The sequence below is a fragment of the Phalangium opilio genome, unplaced genomic scaffold, assembly GCF_054372755.1.
Source record: "Phalangium opilio isolate 3A_F unplaced genomic scaffold, DU_Popi_V2 ptg000081l_1, whole genome shotgun sequence".
NCBI lineage: Eukaryota > Metazoa > Arthropoda > Arachnida > Opiliones > Phalangiidae > Phalangium > Phalangium opilio.
In genome coordinates, this window is record NW_028324188.1 from 1695663 (window position 1) to 1718711 (window position 23049).

The window sequence follows — 23049 nt, forward strand, 5'->3', positions numbered from 1 at the left end:
AAGGCGGAGGACTTAACTGAAATTAATTGGAATACTAATTAATAATTGAAACTACTTACGTTCCACCGAAGATATCTTCAGCTTGTTGACTGATCCTTTCTAAATCGATTCCTTTCTCTCCGATTGTTAATGTCTCATCAGTGGCATTCTTCTCGTGACTCTCGTCAAACTCCCGTTTAAAAATTGACAGCAGCCCAGTAATGCGGTAATCCAATCTGACGTTTAAGATAAACTGAAAAGAAACCATTAAAAACCGGAAATTTAATTCTAATCAACAAACATTAAAAATCAAACAAATACAATTAAAAATAAAGTAATGAACTACATAATATATAAATGAAAATGAATTTACCTGTAATATTTCAATGATTTTGAGTTTGGTGTCCATAACTAATGTGTCTTCGGATCCGGTCACGGAAGCCTTTTTTTGAATATTAGCGGCGACCTGTTTGGTCATTCCGGCGGTTCCTAGCACCATATTGGTCATGACGGCACCCATATCTCCCAGCGACTTCAAGACGCCACCCCCTCCACCACCACCTCCTCCTCCTCCTCCTCCTCCTCCCGCTCCACCTCGCGCTAAAAACCGAACTTGTAATTAAAATTATTCATTAGAAAAACAAACAAATATACGAAAAATAAAACATTCAAGTCTCAAAATTAAATTAAAACAAATTCGAACAAAATGCAGCCAAAAATACGAAACGACAGTCGCAAAAAAGAAGTACCACGATGCGCCATGCTTGAAAAAATTCAACTCCATTCCGTAATAAATTATTGGAAATAATACACAGGCTGTCCTTCCAAAAAAGGGGTTGGGATAATTACTAATTACAGGAAGGGGGGGGGGGTAATTACTAATCACAGGAAGGGGGTAATTACTAATTACAGGAAGGGGATTAATTACTAATTACGGGAAGGGGGTAATTACTAATTACAGGAGGGGGGGGGGGTAATTACTAATTACAGGAAGGGGGGGGGGTAATTACTAATTACAGGAAGGGGGTCCTAAAATTCCCCCCCCCTTTTTTTTTCTGGAAGAACAAAATTTATTTTTAAAAACCACGTTGACATTCAATTATTCATGCCCATGCCCAGTTTTTAATCAGGATTTTAATTTAATTTAAATTGAGTATAATTAAAAAAAATAAATGCATATCGGGGGTCAAAATCTTGCATCTTTCAAATTAGAAACAACGGTAATGGTAATTAATGCAACAGCTAATTGCTTTTAAAGAACAGTGAATTGGGGGGAGAGCCTACTAGCGTCTTTTTGATGATCAGTGGCCGATTTGCCTTCCTCCAAAGTACTTTTATCAGACTTTGTCTTGGGACTGGAAGAAGTGGTATTATCGGGAGGCGGAGGATCGATAATTATCGTCGGTGTACCGGGTGTACCAGTACCACCACCAACACCAGCCTTCCCTACAGTTAATTACACATAGACGGACATCACCTTAAACCAAGGACTACTAAACTAACAATTAAAAGACAGGACACCCAACTAACTAATTAAACTAACTAAGCTTTTGATTAATTTAGGCTTAGAAAAAAACCACAACCCTGTGTTAGTTTTAAAAGAGTTTTGGGAAAAACGGTACAGTTACACCATAGCGTTAGTTACATAGAAAAAATTAACCTATTTTTCAAATATTTGGCCTATTTTGATTGACATTTTGACCTAATATTTTGGTGTCGAGAATAAGATTTAAATAAGTGTATTTACCGTCAATTTCGGCGGGAGGTATTTTCCCGTTGATAAAGGCGGAGACTGGAACGCAATCGAGGATACTTAGTAGCGTTTTCGTTAACCTAAGAAGGTCGCTGAAACTATAGAAGCCGAAGTAGATCAATTCTCGGGCTAATTTCACCACCTGACAAAAGAACATAGAGCAAAAAGGTCACCACCATACGTTGGGTCAACTCTGAAATGGTTGTACGTCATCGGGCGCGTTACAAAAAGGGTCGATTTATATAATTAATTTTGCGTAATGTCCGACTTTGTGACGTCAGAACTCTTGGTAATTTTAATGTTAAGAGAAAATGCTTCTAGGATATGATAGCCCTAATTGTCCTCTATCTAATGGTACCAATTACTTGGCTCTACAACAATCTGAGTTGTACTTTGGGCGCGTTAAAAGAAAGTAGATATAAATAATTAATTTTGCGTAAAAATGATCAATGTCTGACTTCGGGACGTCAGAACTCAGGTAATTTTAATGTTAAGCGGAAATGCTTCTAGGATATGATAGCCCTAATTGTCCTCTACACAACGGTACCAATTACTTGGCTCTACACCAATCAGAGCTCGAGAAAAATGACTTTAAGTGAAACGACTAAACATTCTGAACTTGAGAGTATTTTAGCTAACAAATTGTCCTCCATCCCCCGATAAAAACATGGACTGGACTTACCTCAAAAGTTAATTTATTTTGTTCCCTATCAGCGAAGGACCACATATGTCCGACGACGTTGCAGAGATAGTCCTCCACGAAGGTGATAGTGGGGGCGAAACGTCGGCGAACGGCTTCCTTATTCGCGTCGGGATGTTTATTCGAGTCGTAGTCCGTAATGGACAACTGACGGGGAATCTCGGACCACAAGCGGGCGTATTTGACCGGGGTGATCTGCTCTTGGGGGTCGCGATCCACGTGCATGTGAAGCATCAAACGACAAAAGGCCGCGCGAAGATCAAAAGGCAACAGTTGATCCGACATACACCTGAAACCCCAACACGTGTTGCCACACATTTTTGATTTCATTTCAAAGTTGCCACGGGTTTATCAATTCAAAATGCCCTGACGCGTTCGTTACCCGACCAATATGAACCGACCTGACGCGTTACCCGACCAATATGAACCGACCTGACGCGTTACCCGACCAATATGAACCGACCTGACGCGTTACCCGACCAATATGAACCGACCTGACGCGTTACCCGACCAATATGAACTTAAATGACGCGTTACCCAATCAATATGGACTTACCTGACGCGTTACCCGACCAATATGAACTGAACTGACCCGTTACCCGACCAATATGAACTTAAATGACTTTAATGACCATTTAAAAAGATGCCCCAACACGACACCCATTTAAAAAGATCCCCGACGGACACTCAAAGCAAGAATAACTCAAAAGAGACTTACTTTTGAATGAGATCAATATCGAGATGCGGCGAGAGATTGTTGATGGCCAGATATTGTCGATCGAGGCACATTCCCGAGAAGAGGTCCAGTTGATGTCGATAATACGAAAGGATGGTTTTGTCTTCCTTGATTCCGTCGGCGGCCAACGCTGCCAAATCCCGAATGGATTTGCTTTTGTTGCCGCTGTCCCAGAACAGGAAGATCTCCTCCTCTTCTTCGATGGTGATCATGGGTTCTACGCTACCCTCTGACCCCTCGACCTCAACTTCGACCTCCACTTGAGTTCGTACCACTCTGTATACACCGTAATAATCTCGACAATTAGCGAGTGACCCCGGGGTCAAGATTAGGGTGGAATTACCTGGTATCTATAAGGATATCGGTATTTTTGGGACTCAAAACAGCCTTGCAAATAAGTTCTTGCGTCACGGGGATGGCCACTTTGTTCGAGATGCACAAATCTGATAAGTAATCTAAAAAGCTGAACCCCCCCACAACAAAACAACGGTAATTAGAATACCGCTTGATAATTACCGACCTATCCCTAACCATTATTAGGCGCTTAATTTAAACCCAAAGGACCATAAAGGTCGAGGGGTCGGACGTTTGTCAAAATCCCGTACATTTCGGTTGAAATCTGTTTAAAATCTCTCTCGAAAATCCCGAAATCTCACGTCAAAATCTAAAAATCTTAAAATCTCACGTCAAAATCTGAAAATTTTAAAATCTCACGTCAAAATCTAAAAATCCCTACCTTAAAATCTGAAAATCCCGAAATCCCTATTTTAAAATCTGAAAATCCCGAAATCTTCACCTAAAATCCCGAAATCTCACATTAAAATCTAGAAATCCCGAAATCTTAACGTAAAATCCCGAAATCTCATCCTAAAATATCAAAATCAGAAAATCTTCTCAAAATCCGAAAATCTCCTCGAAATCCGAAAATCTCCTCGAAATCCGAAAATCTCCTCGAAATCCGAAAATCTCCTCGAAATCCGAAAATCTCCTCGAAATCCGAAAATCTCCTCGAAATCCGAAAATCTCCTCGAAATCCGAAAATCTCCTCGAAATCCGAAAATCTCCCCGAAATCCGAAAATCTCCCCGAAATCCGAAAATCTCCCCGAAATCCGAAAATCTCCCCGAAATCCGAAAATCTCCCCGAAATCCGAAAATCTCCCCAAAATCCGAAAATCTCCCCAAAATCCGAAAATCTCCCCAAAATCCGAAAATCTCCCCAAAATCCGAAAATCTCCCCAAAATCCGAAAATCTCCCCAAAATCCGAAAATCTCCCCAAAATCCGAAAATCTCCCCAAAATCCGAAAATCTCCCCAAAATCCGAAAATCTCCCCAAAATCCGAAAATCTCCCCAAAATCCGAAAATCTCCCCAAAATCCGAAAATCTCCCCAAAATCTGAAAATCTCCCCAAAATCTGAAAATCTCCCCAAAATCTGAAAATCTTATTCCAAAGCCCGAAATCTCCTTCAAAATCTGAAAATCCTAAACAAAATCCCGAAATCTTCTTCGAAATCTGAAAATCGTGTTCAAAATCTGAAAATCTCCTTTAAAATCCCGAAATCTTAAAATCTTGGACTAGATTTCCAGATTTCTAAAATCTGAGTCAGAATCTCAAAATCCTTGTCAAAATCTCAAAATCCCGTACACTAAAATGCCGATCGTCCGACCCCTCGATAAAGGTCCACCCGACTGTAGCAGGTTCTCCCTGACCAACTCTACAAAAATACCCCTAACCATTTACAGCTGTTTACAAGGAGTATCCTTGGCCATCGCGTAGAAATAGCGACATAAAACGCGTCAAAGAAGAAGAAGAAATTTCTCTGAAGTACTTACCGACTTTCTCTATTTTTCCTGACTAAAGAGACGAAAGTTTCAATTTCGTCGGCGGTGATATGTTTCTCTAGAAGCTTCCGGTTGCTATGCAGCAAAGCGGTGATTGTGTCTTCCGCAAGAACGTCGTATCCGATCTGTTTTTGCATAAAACCAAACCACTTGGCGATGTACTCCTGATTCTTGCGGTAATCCTGTTGAGAGAGACGCAACACTCGATAGCACAAGCGGCACATGTGCTTAAAGGGGGCGTGGCGCGGGTCGCTCAACTCCTCCATGCGCAACATGGGGCCGTCGCCGCTGTCCGTGAAAGGCGCTTGCAAGATTTTGAAAAGCTGTTTTAAAATATTCTGCTCCCGAATCAGTTTCTGTCGCTCGCGATTGGGCATCGACACCACCAACTCTAGAGGATCTTGCTTCTTGGGATCGTTCTCCTTATTTGCGATGAAGTAGATTAATTCTTGGAGTAGCTGAGTCACAAACCTGAGCCCACAAAAACAAAATAGACCAAAATGCAAGTGGTCAAAAACAAAATAGGCCAAAACGGCGGTGGTTACGAAGAAAATAGGCCAAAACGGCGGTGGTTACGAAGAAAATAGGCCAAAACGGCGGTGGTTACGAAGAAAATAGGCCAAAACGGCGGTGGTTACGAAGAAAATAGGCCAAAACGGCGGTGGTCACGAAGAAAATAGGCCAAAACTACGGAGGTCACACACAAAATAGGCCAAAACTACGGAGGTCACAAACAAAATAGGCCAAAACTACGGAGGTCACAAACAAAATAGGCCAAAACTACGGGGGTCACAAACAAAATAGGCCAAAACTACGGAGGTCACAAACAAAATAGACCAAAAAAACGTACCTTCTTTCGTTCTGGGCAATATTGCCTTTTTCTAAAAGGTTGCCAATGTTGATCAGAACTTTACAGGCGTCGTTAGCAAAATCCAAGTCCCTGACTTCGATAGCAGATACCGGAACGATTGCAAAAGCTTCCTTGTCCTCCTTAATGGTGGCGCAACCCACTTTCGACATGACGGGTCGCTCCTCCTCTTTATCAATCGGAATCGTCGTGCTGTGCACCCAAGTGCCCGTGCATAAGTGACGCAATCGGACGTACGACGATCTGCCAAGAACCCCGCAGCGTCAATCAATACGCGTCAGTTCCCACCAATGGTCCCTACAAGTATCCGCTCAATACTTACTGCGGTACTAGGTCATCTCCCCTGGTCAACGTGGTGGCGTCCAACTCGAAGATGGAAGCGATGTCGTTGGAATGGGGAACCGAGACTAAACTAAAAACGGGATTGGTGGGTGAACCTCGAAGTTTATTCCTCATTGGATCAGCAGTTGGGTCGTCGTCCACTTCAGCCGCTAAGTATTGACCAGTGGCCAAGTGTTTGAAACGAAATAAACTGTTCCAATGACCGGCACCTCCCCTACAAGGGTCGTGTTGCACCACCTGAAAACAATTTGGAAACGTACGCCCACTCCCATTAGGGCTATAATAAAATGGACTTCGATGGTGGACAACGGGTCAAAATATAGTCTTCAAGATGGACAACGGGTCAAAATAAAGTCTTTAAGGTGGACAACGGGTCAAAATAAAGTCTTCAAGATGGACAACGGGTCAAAAACAAGTCTTCAAGGTGGACAACGGGTCAAAATAAAATCTTCAAGGTGGACAACGGGTCAAAATAAAATCTTCAAGGTGGACAACGGGTCAAAATAAAACCTTTAAGGTGGACAACGGGTCAAAATAAAACCTTCAAGGTGGACAACGGGTCAAAATAAAACCTTCAAGGTGGACAACGGGTCAAAATAAAACCTTCAAGGTGGACAACGGGTCAAAATAAAACCTTCAAGGTGGACAACGGGTCAAAATAAAACCTTCAAGGTGGACAACGGGTCAAAATAAAACCTTCAAGGTGGACAACGGGTCAAAATAAAACCTTCAAGGTGGACAACGGGTCAAAATAAAACCTTCAAGGTGGACAACGGGTCAAAATAAAACCTTCAAGGTGGACAACGGGTCAAAATAAAACCTTCAAGGTGGACAACGGGTCAAAATAAAACCTTCAAGGTGGACAACGGGTCAAAATAAAACCTTCAAGGTGGACAACGGGTCAAAATAAAACCTTCAAGGTGGACAACGGGTCAAAATAAAACCTTCAAGGTGGACAACGGGGCTTCAAGACTGATCATCGCGAGAAGAATGACCTTAGAGCGCGACCCCCAAGAGAGAAAAACGGACTTACTTCGACTTCCCACAATGCCTTGGAGCTGGTGGCTGCTTGGGCGGTAGTTCTTCCAGTTGATCTTAAAAATACGTATTGCTTCTTCTTGTATTCGTCCATAGTTAGAAACTTCTCTTGTTCGGCGTGAAACAGGCGCACTACGTCACCCTGTACGCAATTTTAAAAACCCCCAAGATGTCCCCAATAATTCCAAAATGTCCCTTAAAGTCTAAACATTAAATTTTAATTAAAGTCTTACCCCTTTCAAAACATCGTCTATATTCTCTCTATACTCCATAAAAAGCGAAATCTTCCAACTAGTACTGCAATTTACCGCATTTACCTGAACAGTACGTAATAAACCTTAATTACGCAGCTTAATTACCCCCCAATAATTTAAATAGTAAGTACCTCCTTGCATCCTAAATTATCCGGTAATTCGTAATTACTAGCGTGCAATGGTTGACCCGCGTTTACCGGAGTTAAGACAACTTTATCCCCAACAACGACCTTTTGAGATTTTGAACAACAACATATTGGAACACTTTAATTTCAATTCTTATCAGAGATAGGTTAAAGGGGGTCAAGATAATTACATTATCTCCAGTTGACCTGAGTTTATAAAAGGGTACGACGTAAAACCACGAGCCTTCATTGCCATTAGCGTCCAAATAAACTCGCATGGCATTTTTTTCTAAAAGCGCCGGAAGTCTTTTGTTGACCGTCAAAAATTTGTTACTTTTTAAATGAAGAAGCTAATTAAGAAATTTAATTACTTCCGAGTTAATTTACTTCTGACGTATACGAGTAATTTAAAGGGAGAATGAAATTACCTGAATGACACCCCCATATTGAATAACGGTACCAATAAGTTTTTTATTTTCGGATTCGTTTTGTTTCTTTTCTAGCTCAGCCGCGTGCTAATTTAATTAATTAGGGGTTAATGTTAATTAAGATAAATTAATTAATTAATGGGGTTGGAAACTCACATGGAGTTTTTTGAGCAAGACAGCGTCAGTGGCGCTAGTGGTGCTTTGTTTGGCTGCCTTCCAAAATTGTTTTTGAGCAGAATATCGACTCATGGGGCACATTTTGAAAAGACAATCTGTGTTTATGTTAACGAGGAATTGTGTAAATTTTTTGGGGACAAGTACCCTCTCAAAATTCAAATATTATCGCAAACAAACGAACATTTTGGCCTAATTTATGCCTACTAGCTTCTACCTAACCTTGACCTCCTAATTTATTCATTTTTCTGATTTAAACCAATCTCAGACGTCCGATTTCCCATCAGTACAATTCAAAGTTCCCACCAATTTGGCCTAATTTATGCCTACTAGCTTCTACCTAACCTTGACCTAATAATTTATTCATTTTTCCCGATTTAGACTGATTTCAGAGATCTGATTTCCCATCAGTACCCTTGAAAGTTCCCAAAAATTAAAATATAATCCAATTTGGTCTAATTTATGTCTACTAGCTTGTACACAAATTTAATATCCTAAAATTACGTTTGGTGGGTTAATAATGTCATAACCCAAAAAAACAATTGGGGTTTAAATGTCAATGGCAGTAGAAAGGTTTCAATAAAGCTTGTAACGTCGTAAATCCTTGGAAATAGAACTAGGCATAGGATATTTGGGAGGTTTTAACGCGCAACAACTACATTCCGAAGACAAATCTCATTGAAGCCACAAAAATGTGATCCCAGACACAAAAGAAATGTTGACCAAAAAAATGGGAACAGAAAACACTTTTATTAGCTTACCCCGAAATTTCTTGGGAGGGGCGGCCAAATCACCAGCTTCTGGTTGGACCACACATCGGTCATCAACCAACCTTTCAATTAAAATATATGATACCTAATTAATAACTTGACAATATTTCTGAATCCATATTTCTATTTATCCCTAATTATTTTATAGACCAAAAGTAAAACTCCCTGACAGCTTGGGCTATTGTAAAGACTCCCTGACAGTTTGGGCTATTATAAAAATTCCCTGACAGTTTGGGCTATTGTAAAGACTCCCTGACAGTTTGGGCTATTGTAAAAAAATCCCTGACAGTTTGGGCTATTGTAAAAAATCCCTGACAGTTTGGGCTATTGTAAAAAATTCCCTGACAATTCGGGCGATTGTAAAAAATTCCCTGACAGTTAGGGGCTATTTTAAAAAATTCCCTGACAGTTAGGGGCTATTTTAAAAAATTCCCTGACAGTTAGGGGCTATTTTAAAAAATTCCCTGACAGTTAGGGGCTATTTTAAAAAATTCCCTGACAGTTAGGGGCTATTGTAAAAATTCCCTGACAGTTATGGGCTATTGTAAAAATTCCCTGACAGTTATGGGCTATTGTAAAAAATTCCCTGACAGTTTGGGCTATTGTAAAAATTCCCTGACAGTTTGGGCTATAGCCAAAAATTCCCTGACAGCTAGGGCTATAGAAAAATTCCCTGACAGTTTGGGCTATGGCAAAAATTCCCTGACAGTTAGGGGCTATAGAAAAAATTCCCTGACAGTTAGGGGCTATAGAAAAAATTCCCTGACAGTTAGGGGCTATAGAAAAAATTCCCTGACAGTTAGGGGCTATAGCAAAAATTCCCTGATCTTTAGCAACAACCCTGCCATAAATGTATAGTATATGACTTGAAATTGAAGGCATGACGCGAGATTTTAACTTCAGATAACAGACTTTAAAAAAGCATGCCATAAGACAAAATAGTTTGATTAAGATTGACAGCTATCAACAATACTTAATCTAAGATTCCATTTTTGATTTCGTAAGAAATAGAAGATGGGGTTTAACTTTAAAAACTTTACTTACCCGAGTGTACAAAGGAAACCGCTGACGTTTCCTTCTGCATTGAGTGAAACAATGTCCCCATTGTGAAGAAAGCTGGCCGCTAGTTCATTCAATGCCATTGTATCCTAACTTTTGACTTGACTCTGGTGCCCAAAATTACGCTTCTAAACACCGTCATCAGATTTTCTCAGTCTTCATTTCAATATCTATTCAAATTATTCAAGAAATTTAAGGTTAAATGTAAAAAGTGTCATTTGAAACACCACTACTATCCTCGTGAGAAACTAGTGTTTTCAAGAGTTAATTTAATGAAAAACGTTAAAAGTTTTAAGCTCAGGGTAAATTAGACTCAAAACCTTGATAATTCTGTTAAATTAAATATTAACTACGATTAGGTAAAGAGTTAAATTTATTTTAATTAGTCCGGATATTGAAATATTACCGAAATGGTGCAATAGGTATTAGGTAAAAAAACGTACTGAAGCCAAGGCTTAAAGTAAAATTATTTCGTTTTACACTCACCTTTCAACGCGATTAAACAAAACTAAGCGAAATTAAAATAAAAACTAACTAAATTATAACTCAAATTATCATTTTCGATTAAATTAAATTAAAATTAAACAAAATTTAAGTGTAAAATTCGCAAAAACACGATTTTAGATTTCCGCTCCCTTACCGACGGAACTCGTTCAAGGACTCTAAAAACAACATATATAACAGGGCTGCCACGCTTGATAATTCTATCCGTCAGATTCTTACTAATTCTAGCTAAAATTGACCAATGGCTGCGCGAGCCTGAGAAACGTCACAAACGCGACTTTTAAATTAAAACGAGCGGGAAATTGAAATCGTTAAAATTGTAGGCCTAGAACCTGTAAGAAAATCAACAATAAATAAATAAATAAACGGAGACGGGGGTTAAATTTTTAAATAATTATTTTAATCGTGTTTAACTAAACATAAGTAATTTTAAATTTACTTAAAAAGTAAAGTAATTTTGACAAAACAGGAAAAATATAGGCATATTCTTCACCATCATTAAACTAATTAAAATTAACTTTTTATCTTTCCGATTAAAATACAACTGAAAATACGATGATGGTCTTCTAAAGTTATTTAAAACTTACAACCGTTTAATTCGCAACGATATATGATTTAATTTAACAACATTGTAACAGCGATTATTTTTCATCCAATCATAGCGCAGAGCATGTTTTCTGTAACAATTTCCATACTTCCGAGTTTAAAATAGATGTAGGCCCTACACATTTAAATCATTTTTGTTTTGTTGCTTCAAGATCACCAAGCTTTTTTATTTTTCATCACAAAAACATCGATTGAACATCATTTTATTCCCTTAGCTGCGATTATATAGATTTTTTTTTATTAATTTTTTTATTTTATTTTTTCATAAAAAATAGCGACGAACCATTTAATACTGGTACGATTAAATACTACATATATACCAGTGACCTTTTAATTCAATTTTACATAATTAAATTAAACGTTAATTATCGTGGAATAATTAAGTTTTACAACAGAGATTAGAAAAATCTAACCAAATTCGGTCTTAATATGTCAAGTTTAATTTAAAATAAAGAAATTTGACTATTTTTGACCCAATTTGGTTTTCTAAATCTCATAGACATATATATTACCTACAAAACCAGCCCAAATTCGTCAAAATCCGTCCATAATTAAAGAAAATGGAAATTAATTTCTAAATTCGTTAATTAAGCTCCGATTCTGTCCTAATTGGACTTAATTTGAAGCTCTAATTACACTCCGTATTCGCAAGTAATCGCATGTAGCTTCAAAACAAGCCCAAATTGGTCAAAATCCGTCCATAATTAAAGAAAATAGAAATTAATTTCCACATTCGTTAATTACGGTCCGACTCTGTCCTAATTAGTCTTAATTTGAAGCTCTAATCACGCTCCGTATTTGCAAGTAATCACCTTTAACTTAAAACCTAAACACCAGCTTCAAAACAAGCCCAAATTGGTCAAAATCCGTCCATAATTAAAGAAAATACAAATTAATTAGTAAATTCATTAATTACACTCCGATTCTGTCGTAATTGGTCTTAATTTGAAGCTCTAATTACGCTCTATGTCCTGCACCAATCACCCAAAACTTAACTATTCCCCGAAACGAAACATTTAACGTTTTTTGATTACCCTTTTGGTCCTATTTCTGGTTAATTACTTTCTGTTAATATAAAATAGATGATGTACTTCTAATTGTACCAATGTTTCTTTTCATTTAATATATATATTTTATATTAATATTAGTATAGCAAAGACTAGGTAGAACACTATATATATATATATTTGTATTTTTTTTACAAGGACATTTTCCAGGTATTTTGTTTTTTTGTAGTTTTAAATATTAATAGAAAGGTTAAGCAATTAATTTCTTAACTTATCTATTAATATTTAATTTTGTTTTCAAGGTATAAAATTTGCCGGTTATCATTTTATTTTTGGACAACGGTTTGGGTTATTATCGTTGGGATCTAATCTAACTTAACTTAACCTAATTTTGGCTAATTTCTGTTAATTAAATCATGAATTTATTCAAGATATCCATGAATTTTTACTTTTTTTTTTTCAATTTAATGAATAAATTCTTGATTAAATTAATTACTTTTGACTTTTTTTAATTAAAACCTGGGAATCTAATTAAACCTAAAATAATAATAATAATAATAATGGAATAATTAATAATTAATAATTAAATTTAATTAACTCGAATAAAAAATAATAATAATAATAAACTTAATTACCGTTAATTAATTAATTATTTAATTTCTAATACTTGAAATAATTAATAACTTTTTAATTAATTAGGGAATGATATCCGATATAATACTGTCTGTAATAATTATATTATTTTATTTTTTTACCCATAATGCCTTGCGCGGGAAATATTTTCATTTAATATATATATATTTTTTGGGTTAAAAACGTCTCACATTCGGCTTAAGCTCAAAATTTTAATTTTCACCAAAAGCGCCATTAATTTAATTACTTAAGCTAAATTTAATTTTTACTAAGAAAATTTTCCCCCACTTATTAAAATTTAATTTTATAATATTCTTTTTTTTTTTGAAAAAATTGGCATTAAATTTAATGTTAATGAAACTGGTTAATGACAGGTTAATGTTGATTATTGTATAATATTAATAAAAGAAAATTAATAATGTAGAAATATTAATATGGTGGAGAGGGGAAAATCACTTTCTGCCGAAGGTGCAGATATTAAAATTAATATCGGACTGTCGAAGGTGCAGATATTAAAACCGATAACGCACGCCCGAAAGTACAGATACTACACTAATATCGCACTGCAGATATTACAGATTTATAAAGTGATTTTCCTCTCAGAAAAATGTGTGATATTTAAAAAACGATCTTTTAAATTTTATATTTTCGACTCAATCTTAGAATGAATCAAATTTTTATTGAAAATTATGGTTTTACAATAAAAATTTGAATCCATCTAAGATTGATTGCGGAATTGTGAAATTTAATTTTAATTTAAGTACAAAAAGATAATAATAATTATGAATTGTGTGTTTTGTTTAAATTCTAATTTAAAACAAAAACATTATTTGGCACCATAAAATTAAAATTATTTAACTATGAAAAATTAATTAATTTTAAATTTATTTTACGTTTATTATTAATTTCTGTCCGCGTTTTGGTTTTAATTTTAATTTTAAAATACTCCCTCCCCTTTTGAAAAAACAAAAAAAAAAATCCTACTAAACTATTATTTAGATCACGTGTGAACTCCGTCATGAATTTGTTCACGTAACCACGTGACTAAATTAATAATTAAAAATAATAAAAAAGGTAGAACGTTACCTGAATTCTTTGACGACACCGCGATTTCTTCGTTTCCCGATCATAATGAATCCGCGCACGCGTCGAAACGTATTTTTAATTGGTCACGTGACCTTTTTTAGTAGTTCCTCGGTTTGTTCCGATAACGCGACGTTGGTGGTGGTCGTGGCGGTGGTGGTATTGTAGCTGCTCGTTGTCGCGCTAGAAACGTTCGTCCCCGTGGAGCTGTTGGTGGACATTGTCGAAACGATAACCGGCGATGTTGTACTCGTCGCGGCGGCACCGGAAGATGATGACGTCATTTGGGAAGCCGCTAATTTCTCGGCGGGACTCGAAACGGTGGGACTGGAGGCCCAAGCTAAACCGGCTTTGCGACCCGCTTCCAGAATATCGTGATAGGTTTCGTCGCGGTTTAAAATTGCCCCAAATATGTACGTCTTTAATTATAGAGAGGTAGGATAGTGAAAGGAAATAGAAAATAATCGCGTTGTTTCATTAGTGAACGCTATCTAAGTAATGGTTTAAAAATGTTAGTGACAATGGACTTAAGAGTTTACCTTTTCTGGTTTCTCTAAGGTGACTTCTAAGGCCATACCACCTCCTGGCATCCAAGGATATGGTTTAGACTGAAATAATACGTTTATACGCTCAAATTTAAGTCCGAATTGAGGCTCAAACTAAGCCCGTATAAGCCCGAAATGACGCTCAAAATAAACCCGAATTGAGGCTCAAACTAAGCCCGAATAAGTCCGAATTGAGGCTCAAACTAAGCCCGAATAAGTCCGAATTGAGGTTCAAAATAAACCCGAATAAGCCCGAATTGAGGTTCAAAATAAACCCGAATATGCCCGAATTGAGGTTCAAAATAAACCCGAATAAGTCCGAATTGAGGCTCAAACTAAGCCCGAATAAGTCCGAATTGAGGTTCAAAATAAACCCGAATAAGCCCGAACTGACGCTCAAAATAAACCCGAATAAGCCCGAATCGACGCTCAAAATAAACCCGAATAAGTCCGAATTGACACTCAAAATAGGCCCGAATAAGCCCGAATTGACGCTCAAAATAGGCCCGAATAAGCCCAAATTGACCCTCAAAATAATCCCGAATAGACCCGAAATGACGCTCAAAATAAACCCGAATAAGACAGAAATGACGCTCAAAATAAACCCGAATAGCCCCGAAATGACGCTCATGATAAGCCCGAAATGACGCTCAAAATAAACCTGAATACGCCCGAAATGACGCTTAAATTAAGTTAAAAATAACTCGTAATTAAACTAAATGGAGATGAGTGTGTGTTAGTTACCTTTTCGAGTTTAACGATGTTTTTCAAGGGTAAAACAATATTTTTCAAATTGGCTGTTTTCGATCTTTCAAAGCAAAGAAAACTATTGGTCAAATAAAGTCGTCCATTTTTGAAAGCGGACGTCAAAGATTTATCTTTATTTATCAGAGTACATCGTCGTCCACTATGCCAAGCTGAAAAATTGCAGCGGCAACAACAACAGTTAAATTTAAAAAAAACCGCAACATCTTAAAACATAAAAAAACCCCAAAAAAAACCTTAAAAAACCCAAATAAAACTTACAAGCCAATGGTTTTTCCGACGGAGGTAAACTAAATAGATCACAGAATGACTGATTTTCGGCGGTTAACGATTGTTGAGAGCCACTTTCACCGCTGTTAATGATCTGGTTCAGCAAAAGGTTCTGCGTTGGTCGCGTTTAATTTAGGGGGGGGGGGGGGAAGAAAAAAGGGTTAATCGCGTTTGTTTTTGAGGGCCAGTTTTTGTTGGGGGGGGGGGAAAGGGTTAAATTAAAAAGTTCATTGTACATGAATTACTTTATCAATTTCGGCTTTTGTGTGCCTCTTTTCAAACTGAGCGTCAGTCGGAAGGGAGTTCCACATTCGCTGAGTTGAATCGTGTTTTTGACGAACGCGAGGAAACAGGTAAAAGACGTAGTCAATCAAAAATAGTTTAATTCCCATATACAAACCTTCAATTAGATAGTTAACGACACTATTAGTTAGGTATTAATTAAATTAAAAGTCTATGGTGTTAATTAAAGTTCTTACCAGCAGCGGTAAATAACTGACTGGCGGGAAATACGAGGGAAGCCAAAAAGGACAGGAAGACGACGCAAAATAAATGCGTCGTCACTTCGGGTTGTCTCCATAAAAATAAGCTAAACATAATATGATTTGTTCACATTTTATGATCAAGAATATTAATTAACGTTAAACGTGAATAAATTACTTTTTTAATTTTTCAAAACAATCGGCTATATGTCCCAGTTGATTCTATATATTTAATACGAATTAATACCAGTTGTTTTAAACGAGTCAAATTTGCTCAAAATAAGTCAAATTAAATTCAAATTCGTCAAATTTATTGAAAATTGGTCCAAAATAACTTAAATAAGTCAAATTTGGGTGAAAATGGGTCAAAACTAAGTCAAATTTAGTGAAAATTGGTCAAAAATAAATCAAATTTAGCGAAAATAAGTTAAATTTTGGTGAAAATCGGTCAAAAAATAAGTCAAATTTTGGTGAAAATCGGCCAAAAAATAAGTCAAATTTTGGTGAAAATCGGTCAAAAAATATGTCAAATTTTGGTGAAAATCGGTCAAAAAATAAGTCAAATTTTGGTGAAAATTGGTTAAAAGATAAGTCAAATTTTGGTGAAAATTGGTTAAAAAATATGTCAAATTTTGGTGAAAATCGGTCAAAAGATAAGTCAAATTTTGTTGAAAATCGGTCAAAAGATAAGTCAAATTTTGGTGAAAATCGGTCAAAAGATAAGTCAAATTTTGGTGAAAATCGGTCAAAAGATAAGTCAAATTTTGGTGAAAATCGGTCAAAAGATAAGTCAAATTTTGGTGAAAATCGGTCAAAAGATAAGTCAAATTTTGGTGAAAATTGGTCAAAAAATAAGTTAAATTTTGGTGAAAATTGGTCAAAAGATAAGTCAAATTTTGGTGAAAATAGGTTAAAAACTTAAAACTAAATCAAATTTATTGTATAGTAAGTAAAATTGGGTCAACATTAGTTAAAATAAGTTAAAACATACCTGAACTTTTCTCGCTACGTGTAGAACAAGTTGAAATTTATCAGAGACTCCCATTTCTTTTTCCGTTTCCTTCAAATTAATTCCCAATAAATAATTTTAGTTAAAAATTAAAACTTCATTTAAATAAAAACGGTTAAATTAAATTAAAATAAACTCTTCTAATCAGGCGCATGCTTGGAAAGGATTTGAAAATCTTTTCAAAAAAATTCAATTCACCTCTAATTCGGTTCTTTTACAAACATACAACGCAGAGAACCAGCCTCTGTTTTCCCAGTAATTGCAACCATTATAATTAATTATATAGAAATTTCAGTTTTTCACAAAATATTTATAAACTAAGTACTTTTATTACGAAATGACTGAAGTCTAATTACCTATGTCGCAAGTAATTGAGCAATAATTGGTAACTGGCTAGCAGCAAAACGAGGGGAAGAAACCAGCCATTGTACATCGTGTACATATAGACGGAAAAAGCTAAAAAGGTAGACCCTGGTGATTTCCATCGCAACAAATTGTTCATGTTGTCGATCGCGTTCGACACTGGCTTTGTCGCGCTCCCTACAACATAAAACCACACCCCAAATATTTAGTCTCGTAGCAAAGGCATGAAATGGGCCTATAACATAAAGGACATCCGCGTATCTCTTATAGAACCAGAGTTAAAAGGTGTCGCGTAAATAAGTCCGCGTTAACACTATGGGGACGACGTCTATGAACATTTTGTCTAATTACTCGGCCCCTGATTGTTGTAACCCCAAGTTTTTAGTATCCTTGGAAAGGGGACAAATAGGAATATAACGTACTCAAAGGACATCCCCGTATCTCTTATAGAACCAGAGTTAAAAGGTGTCGTGTAAATAATCCCATCTTAACCCTATGGAGACGACGTCTACGAACATTTTGTTTAATTACTCGGCCCCCGATTGTCGTAACCCCAAGTTTTTAGTATCCTTGGAAAGCTGAGAAATTGGGCTATAACGTACTCAAAGGACATCCGCGTATCTTTTATAGAACCAGAGTTAAAAGGTGTTGCGTAAATAAGTCCCGCGTTAACCCTATGGTGACGATGTTAAGGGACATTTTGCTTAATTATTCGTACCCTGATTATTGTAACCCAAAGTATTTAGTATCGTTGTGTAGAGGACAATTAGGACTATAACATATTCAAAGGACATCCGCGTATCTCTTATAGAACCAGAGATATGCCACCCAACACAAAATGAGAACGTGGTCATTCATAATTACCAAATCTGACGATATTTTCCTTGAGTTTTCTGACAGTCAAGGGATCTCCTTCTTTGCTATCGTAATCGGAATGAGGATTGGCGTTCTGATGATTCAAATCCTCTTCATCTTGCGCCGTATTAGTCTCGGTAAAATCCTCAACCAACTCCAAACAAAAATGATGCAACTTTTCCCATAAACGTTGTCTCCATCCCAAGGGCAATTTGGGGCAATGAGAGGTGAAATTGGTCAAATGGAAAGCGCCCTCCCCGCCCGCCCCCGCCGCTAGACAATACTCTTCCTCTATGGGCTCTTCTTTAACATCCTCCCACTCGTCGTGGTCGGGCGTCGTGACCAAGGGGGGCGGGGGAGGGCTCAGGGTACTTGTACTCGGGACACCGCCGCTGGAAGAAGGGGGGTGAATGGCGGGGGACCCAGAAGTACTTGCCGCCGCCGTTGACGGTGGCGGGGGCGGTAGAGAGGAATTACCGACGTCTAGAGACCTGCTCTTTTCAAAGTGTTTCTCTCTACGAACTAATCTGCGTAATCTGGGTGATTTGCTGCCAACTGGAGGACTTTCTTTCTCTTTGCTTTCCTTTTCTTGTAGTTTCTCCATCAAGACGCGAGATTTCTCTTTTTCTTTCTCTAATTGTTTGGCTAATTGATCGACGTTCATTTGTTCTCGCAAAAGTTTCAATTCGTTCGCTGTTATGTAATAAATACGCGAGTAAACAACAATTAGGCCTAGAAGGTAAACACTAAACAATGTTTAGAAGAGGTTAGGAATGGGATATTGCTAGGTTGTGATTATGACGTCATACAACAAATCCCACGGTTCAAAAAAAAAGGGGGGATATTTAATATTTTCTTACAAAGTTGTTGATTTTCCAACATGGTGGCGACCAACTGTTCCTGCAGTTGGTTCAACTGACTTTCGAACATGACGTGACACGTATCCGGTATGCAGCTTTTCTCCGAGCCATACTGAAATAAACAATAACACCAAACATTTCCTGAAAACTGTTTTCAACATTAACATTTTAAATTAATTAATTATTCATTAATTAAATTTTTTTATATTAATAAATATAGTTATTAATTTATATTCTTAATCTAAATAAGATTAAAAATGGTAAAAAAGTTGTGTATAATCAATAGAAACCTGAAATTTTATTAAACATTAACATTTTAAATTAATTATTGATTAATTTAATTTTTTTATATTAATAAATATAGTTATTAATTTATATTCTTAATCTAAATAAGATTAAAAATGGTAAAAAAGTTGTGTAAAATCAATAGAAACCTCGTGATTATTATGGTGATGATGAAAAATATGATCCAAAAATTTCATATTAATTATTTCAATTAAAAAATTTAACATTAATATTTTAAATTAAAAATTTAAAGGTTTATATTAATTATCTTTTAATTTAAAAAGTTTAAGGCTAATCTTTTAAATTCTACCCTAAAACTAAGGGTGTCAAGGGCTAGCTCTAGTAGCGGCTTTTTCCCTTCCTAAAGAGGATATTTAGCCTCTCAAATACATAGCAGAGAAAATAAATATTTTTTTTAAACTTAATGACAGCTTTGTAGGCTAGATAAGAGCAAAAGAGAGATAGGGTGCTTACATGGGCTAAAATTGGCCCATTGCCAAAACATTTTTCTAGCGCTCTGATATGGTATATGTAGTTTTTATGGCCAAATTTAATAAACAAAAATTCATTGGTTGGTAAACTTAAAATTTCACGGGGAATTTTTCATGCTTTTTTTCCTTGTTTACTTCAAGGGTAAGTTTTTATATAGGTAAATTTAATTGGTCAGAGTTTAGGATAAATGTTAAAATTAGGTTCTAATTTTGAGGTTAGGTAACAATTTTATTTTGGGTTTTAGAGCGTTTAGGCTTTATTATTGTAAGAAACAATCCCACAGTTCATAATAATATTAAAATAGAGGGGTTTTTTACCTCACTAGCGGAAAGGGCTTCCTGGGCCATCAGAAGGGTCAAATTATCTTCTTCTTGCAAATGACTAAAGGTTACGGATGTAGTATCGGTGTGCGACAACTGCTCCATTGTTTCTCTATCGGGATCTCCTTTGTCGGATCGGAATTTAGAACGGATCGCTTGTCGGAGTGACATTTTACGATAAAACCAAAAAATTTGTTTCTTCAATATAAACGTGGTTTTAAAACGAATACCTGCAAAATAACGAATTTTTCTACTTAAATCCCCTCAAATATTGTCGCGTAATTAACGTTAGTCGCGTTAAAATTAAATCTAATGACGCAAAATTAACTTAAATCCTATTTTTACTATTTGAAAGGCCAAGGCTTAGCAAAAAAAACATCGAATTTTCGGTACTTACGAAACTTAGGAGCCGCTTGGAAAACTTCCAAACATATACGAAATAAGCCTTACATCTTACATTCCGTTAATTTCAACACCACTTTCAATAATTTTTAATTATTTCGGAAAATTAACTTGAAAACAAACGTAAACTTCGTTACTTCCTGAATCCCTGAAAAACAATTATTGTTGACCTCAAGCTCAGGGTCATCGATCACGGCGTCAACAGGATCGGAAATAAGTGAAAAACATAAATTGGCTTCGTTTTTCAAAAAATTGTCTGCTAATTCTCCATTGCCCCCAAAATGGCAAGGTTATTAGGCATCGATAAACTTCAAGCGTTTTTCCAAATAATTAAGCAAAACGGGGGACTCGTTAACAGTCTAAAAACCTTATACAGGTGAGCAATAACTAATTGATCTTAAATTTCAGAAAAACTTTTGTAAGTTTATGTAATAAAGGCCGAAACAAGCTAAGCCTTGGTCAGCCTAAATTCCTTAAAATCACGTTAATTAAACTAATTTCTATAGAACCGACGAGGTAAAAACCGGAACTCTAGTTGGAACTGATAAATTCGGCAACGAATACTACGAAAACCCTCGTTTCTTCTATGGCAGAAACAGATGGGTTAATTACACGGAAAAGGTCAATTTAGACTATGACGCCAGTCAGGTCCCTCCGGAATGGTAAGCCTAACGACCCCCCGCTCCCAGGTTAAAACAACCCATTTAAACCCTCACTTACAGGCATCGTTGGCTACATTACATAACTGACGATCCACCGACTAAAGTCCCTCCAGTTCAATACAAATGGCTCTCAGATCATGTTGAAAATGTCTCTGGTACTTCAAACTCATATGTACCTTATAGTACCACTAAACCCAAAATAGAACCCTGGGTCCCCAAAAATAGAGCGTAGTTGTAACAGTTTTATGAAAAAAACTGTTAAGATTTATGTAAATTAGTATGGAATGTGTGAATAAAATTATTAAAACCAAAAATGTTCATTTATTAATTCTAATCCGCCAAGGCTTAACGCCTCATGCCGCCATTTTGAATTGACAGATGTGAGTTTAAATGACGCGTCGTCTGCAGGCTGGGAAATAGCACACTTCCTCTGGTCCAAAACCAGTTTATTAATTGCTTGGACTAGTTTTTTAATTCAAAAAGTGGGGGTTACTGGTCCTCGGGACCAGTTTATTAATTGCAAATCTATTGGAGAACAAAGGCTGGGACCAGTCCGGAGACCAGTTAATTATTTCGGGGACTAGAGGGGTCACTGGTCCCAAGGACTAGTTTAAAAAATATCCTTATTTCCCAGCCTGGTCGTCTGCTTATATAATTACGCCATTTTGAATTAAGATGACGCGTCGTCTGCTTATATAATTACGCCATTTTGAATTAAGATGACGCGTCGTCTGCTTATACAATTATGATTTAGAAATAAAGGACAGTTAATTTATTAAACTATTTCTTTATTACCGGTATACAATTAATATCTTTTAGTATATAATATAATTAAAAAAAAATTCTGTGATATATAAAAAAGTGCAGATCCACATAATAACATTATCGCAAATTGTTTAAAATTTAAAAATAATTTTAAACCCATGTTATATCTTAGGTTATTTACAATAACATTTTTTTGTTAGGGTCCTCTTCCCGTTACAATAAATTTAAATTCATTTCTATTTAAAGGTTTATATGATTTTGGCAAATATTTCTGAGCTGAATTATTTTAAAGACGCGTTATAAAAACTATATATATATATACGGGGGACGCGACTTCTTGTTTGTGTTTAATTAATTTTAAATGGGGCAATAATCGATTAAGACGTACGGACTCGTAGCAAATTGCGGCAAAATTCGCCGTTCTCTGATGGCCATACCGCGAGCTTTATTTAGTGTAGAGAGCGCGGAATTGGGTTTTTTCAAACCAATCACAATCGAGCAGAGGCAGACGGAAGAGACGTACGATAAAAGAAAATAGATAGCCAAAAGATAATATGAAAATATAGAAAAGAAATAACAACAAAATGGGGGGGACGAAAAATGTATATTGTTAAAGGAAAGTTTTAGAAAGTTGTCGGAGAAATAATGTTTTTAGGCATACAGAAAGAAAGTGTTTAAATTGTTCATATTTGACTAGAAATATTAGTGAAAATTGCATGCACATCGTAATAATAGGTTTACATTAAAGGAAATGGCAAATAATCCACCTTATTCTCGATGCTCGCGCCAAGGCTTAACTCGCGATCACTTTTAACCGACAAATGTTGCGCCTTTGCGACTCTGAAGCAGACGACGCTTCATTTTGATCAAGTTTTGTCAGTTAAAAACTTAAAATCGTGCTATAAGCCTTGGCACATGCCCGCGTCAAGGCTTAACCCACGATCTTTTTTAATTGACAAATGTTGCTCCTTTGCAACTCTGAAGCAGACGACGCTTCATTTTGACCAAGTATTGTCAGTTAAAACCGTGCTATAAGCCTTGGCACATGCTCGCGTCAAGGCTTAACCCGCGAT

At 36.4% G+C, this 23049-nt stretch overlaps 5 protein-coding genes across 15 annotated transcripts in view; 2 read left to right on the forward strand and 3 right to left on the reverse strand.

Moving 5' to 3' along the window:
• Window positions 1-10748, reverse strand: part of Itpr (Inositol 1,4,5,-trisphosphate receptor) — a 30657-nt gene extending 19909 nt beyond the window's left edge. For 4 of the 9 annotated variants that reach the window (XM_089846846.1, XM_089846845.1, XM_089846844.1 and 1 more), the window contains exons 1-19: window positions 10555-10747; window positions 10054-10238; window positions 9001-9071; window positions 8222-8337; window positions 8066-8152; window positions 7829-7987; window positions 7644-7742; window positions 7492-7575; window positions 7254-7400; window positions 6201-6457; window positions 5861-6121; window positions 5002-5481; window positions 3512-3631; window positions 3151-3444; window positions 2415-2721; window positions 1727-1874; window positions 1264-1425; window positions 353-591; window positions 60-232 (exon numbers count right to left, since the gene is read on the reverse strand). In XM_089846846.1, the coding sequence (XP_089702972.1) occupies window positions 60-232; window positions 353-591; window positions 1264-1425; window positions 1727-1874; window positions 2415-2721; window positions 3151-3444; window positions 3512-3631; window positions 5002-5481; window positions 5861-6121; window positions 6201-6457; window positions 7254-7400; window positions 7492-7575; window positions 7644-7742; window positions 7829-7987; window positions 8066-8152; window positions 8222-8337; window positions 9001-9071; window positions 10054-10151 (3302 nt within the window). In that variant the 5' untranslated portion in view covers window positions 10152-10238; window positions 10555-10747. Of the gene's footprint in view, window positions 1-59; window positions 233-352; window positions 592-1263; window positions 1426-1726; window positions 1875-2414; window positions 2722-3150; window positions 3445-3511; window positions 3632-5001; window positions 5482-5860; window positions 6122-6200; window positions 6458-7253; window positions 7401-7491; window positions 7576-7643; window positions 7743-7828; window positions 7988-8065; window positions 8153-8221; window positions 8338-9000; window positions 9072-10053; window positions 10239-10554 lie in introns of all 9 variants that reach the window. The other 5 variants (XM_089846843.1, XM_089846847.1, XM_089846850.1 and 2 more) reach the window with 5 other exon arrangements.
• The window catches only part of LOC149653897 (uncharacterized), a 60460-nt gene that overhangs the window by 15687 nt on the left and 21724 nt on the right, over window positions 1-23049 (forward strand). The window lies entirely within an intron of this gene.
• On the reverse strand, window positions 10951-20318 carry LOC149653898 (GRAM domain-containing protein 4-like). 3 transcript variants are annotated; one of them, XM_089846857.1, is made up of 13 exons: window positions 20145-20318; window positions 19051-19162; window positions 18200-18883; window positions 17329-17512; window positions 17171-17216; window positions 16955-17023; window positions 16142-16185; window positions 15961-16070; window positions 15727-15881; window positions 15473-15593; window positions 15191-15363; window positions 14441-14509; window positions 10951-14320 (listed from the first exon to the last, which is right to left on the reverse strand). In XM_089846857.1, the coding sequence occupies exons 1-13, from the start codon at window positions 20316-20318 to the stop codon at window positions 13988-13990; spliced, it is 2274 nt and encodes a 757-aa protein (XP_089702983.1). In that variant the 3' UTR covers window positions 10951-13987. The 3 variants fall into 3 exon arrangements, with proteins under 3 accessions (XP_089702983.1, XP_089702982.1, XP_089702984.1); XM_089846856.1 differs by having other exon boundaries at window positions 15718-15881; XM_089846858.1 differs by lacking the exon at window positions 20145-20318 and adding an exon at window positions 19485-19710 and having other exon boundaries at window positions 15718-15881.
• Window positions 20785-21525, forward strand: ND-B17.2 (NADH dehydrogenase (ubiquinone) B17.2 subunit). Its single transcript, XM_089846861.1, has 3 exons — window positions 20785-20925; window positions 21056-21211; window positions 21272-21525. Exons 1-3 carry the CDS (start codon window positions 20831-20833, stop codon window positions 21441-21443), a joined length of 423 nt encoding a protein of 140 aa, XP_089702987.1. The 5' UTR covers window positions 20785-20830; the 3' UTR covers window positions 21444-21525.
• Window positions 21983-23049, reverse strand: part of LOC149653900 (dual serine/threonine and tyrosine protein kinase-like) — a 34800-nt gene continuing 33733 nt past the window's right edge. The window contains exon 14 of the mRNA XM_089846854.1: window positions 21983-22419. Coding sequence (XP_089702980.1) covers window positions 22334-22419 — 86 coding nt within the window. The 3' untranslated portion in view covers window positions 21983-22333. The remainder of the gene's footprint in view (window positions 22420-23049) is intronic.

Excerpts from the sequence above, each read along its gene's own strand:
- ND-B17.2 (XM_089846861.1), top strand. The coding sequence starts at position 20,831 with ATGGCAAGGTTATTAGGCATCGATAAACTTCAAGCGTTTTTCCAAATA. Across the intron at positions 20,926-21,055 it reads AGTCTAAAAACCTTATACAG|AACCGACGAGGTAAAAACCG; the intron begins GTGAGCAATAAC and ends TAATTTCTATAG. Across the intron at positions 21,212-21,271 it reads AGTCAGGTCCCTCCGGAATG|GCATCGTTGGCTACATTACA; the intron begins GTAAGCCTAACG and ends CCTCACTTACAG.
- LOC149653898 (XM_089846856.1), bottom strand. The coding sequence starts at position 20,318 with ATGTCACTCCGACAAGCGATCCGTTCTAAATTCCGATCCGACAAAGGA. Across the intron at positions 17,513-18,199 it reads GGAAAATATCGTCAGATTTG|GGAGCGCGACAAAGCCAGTG; the intron begins GTAATTATGAAT and ends TTTATGTTGTAG. Across the intron at positions 14,321-14,440 it reads CCTTAGAGAAACCAGAAAAG|ACGTACATATTTGGGGCAAT; the intron begins GTAAACTCTTAA and ends CTATAATTAAAG.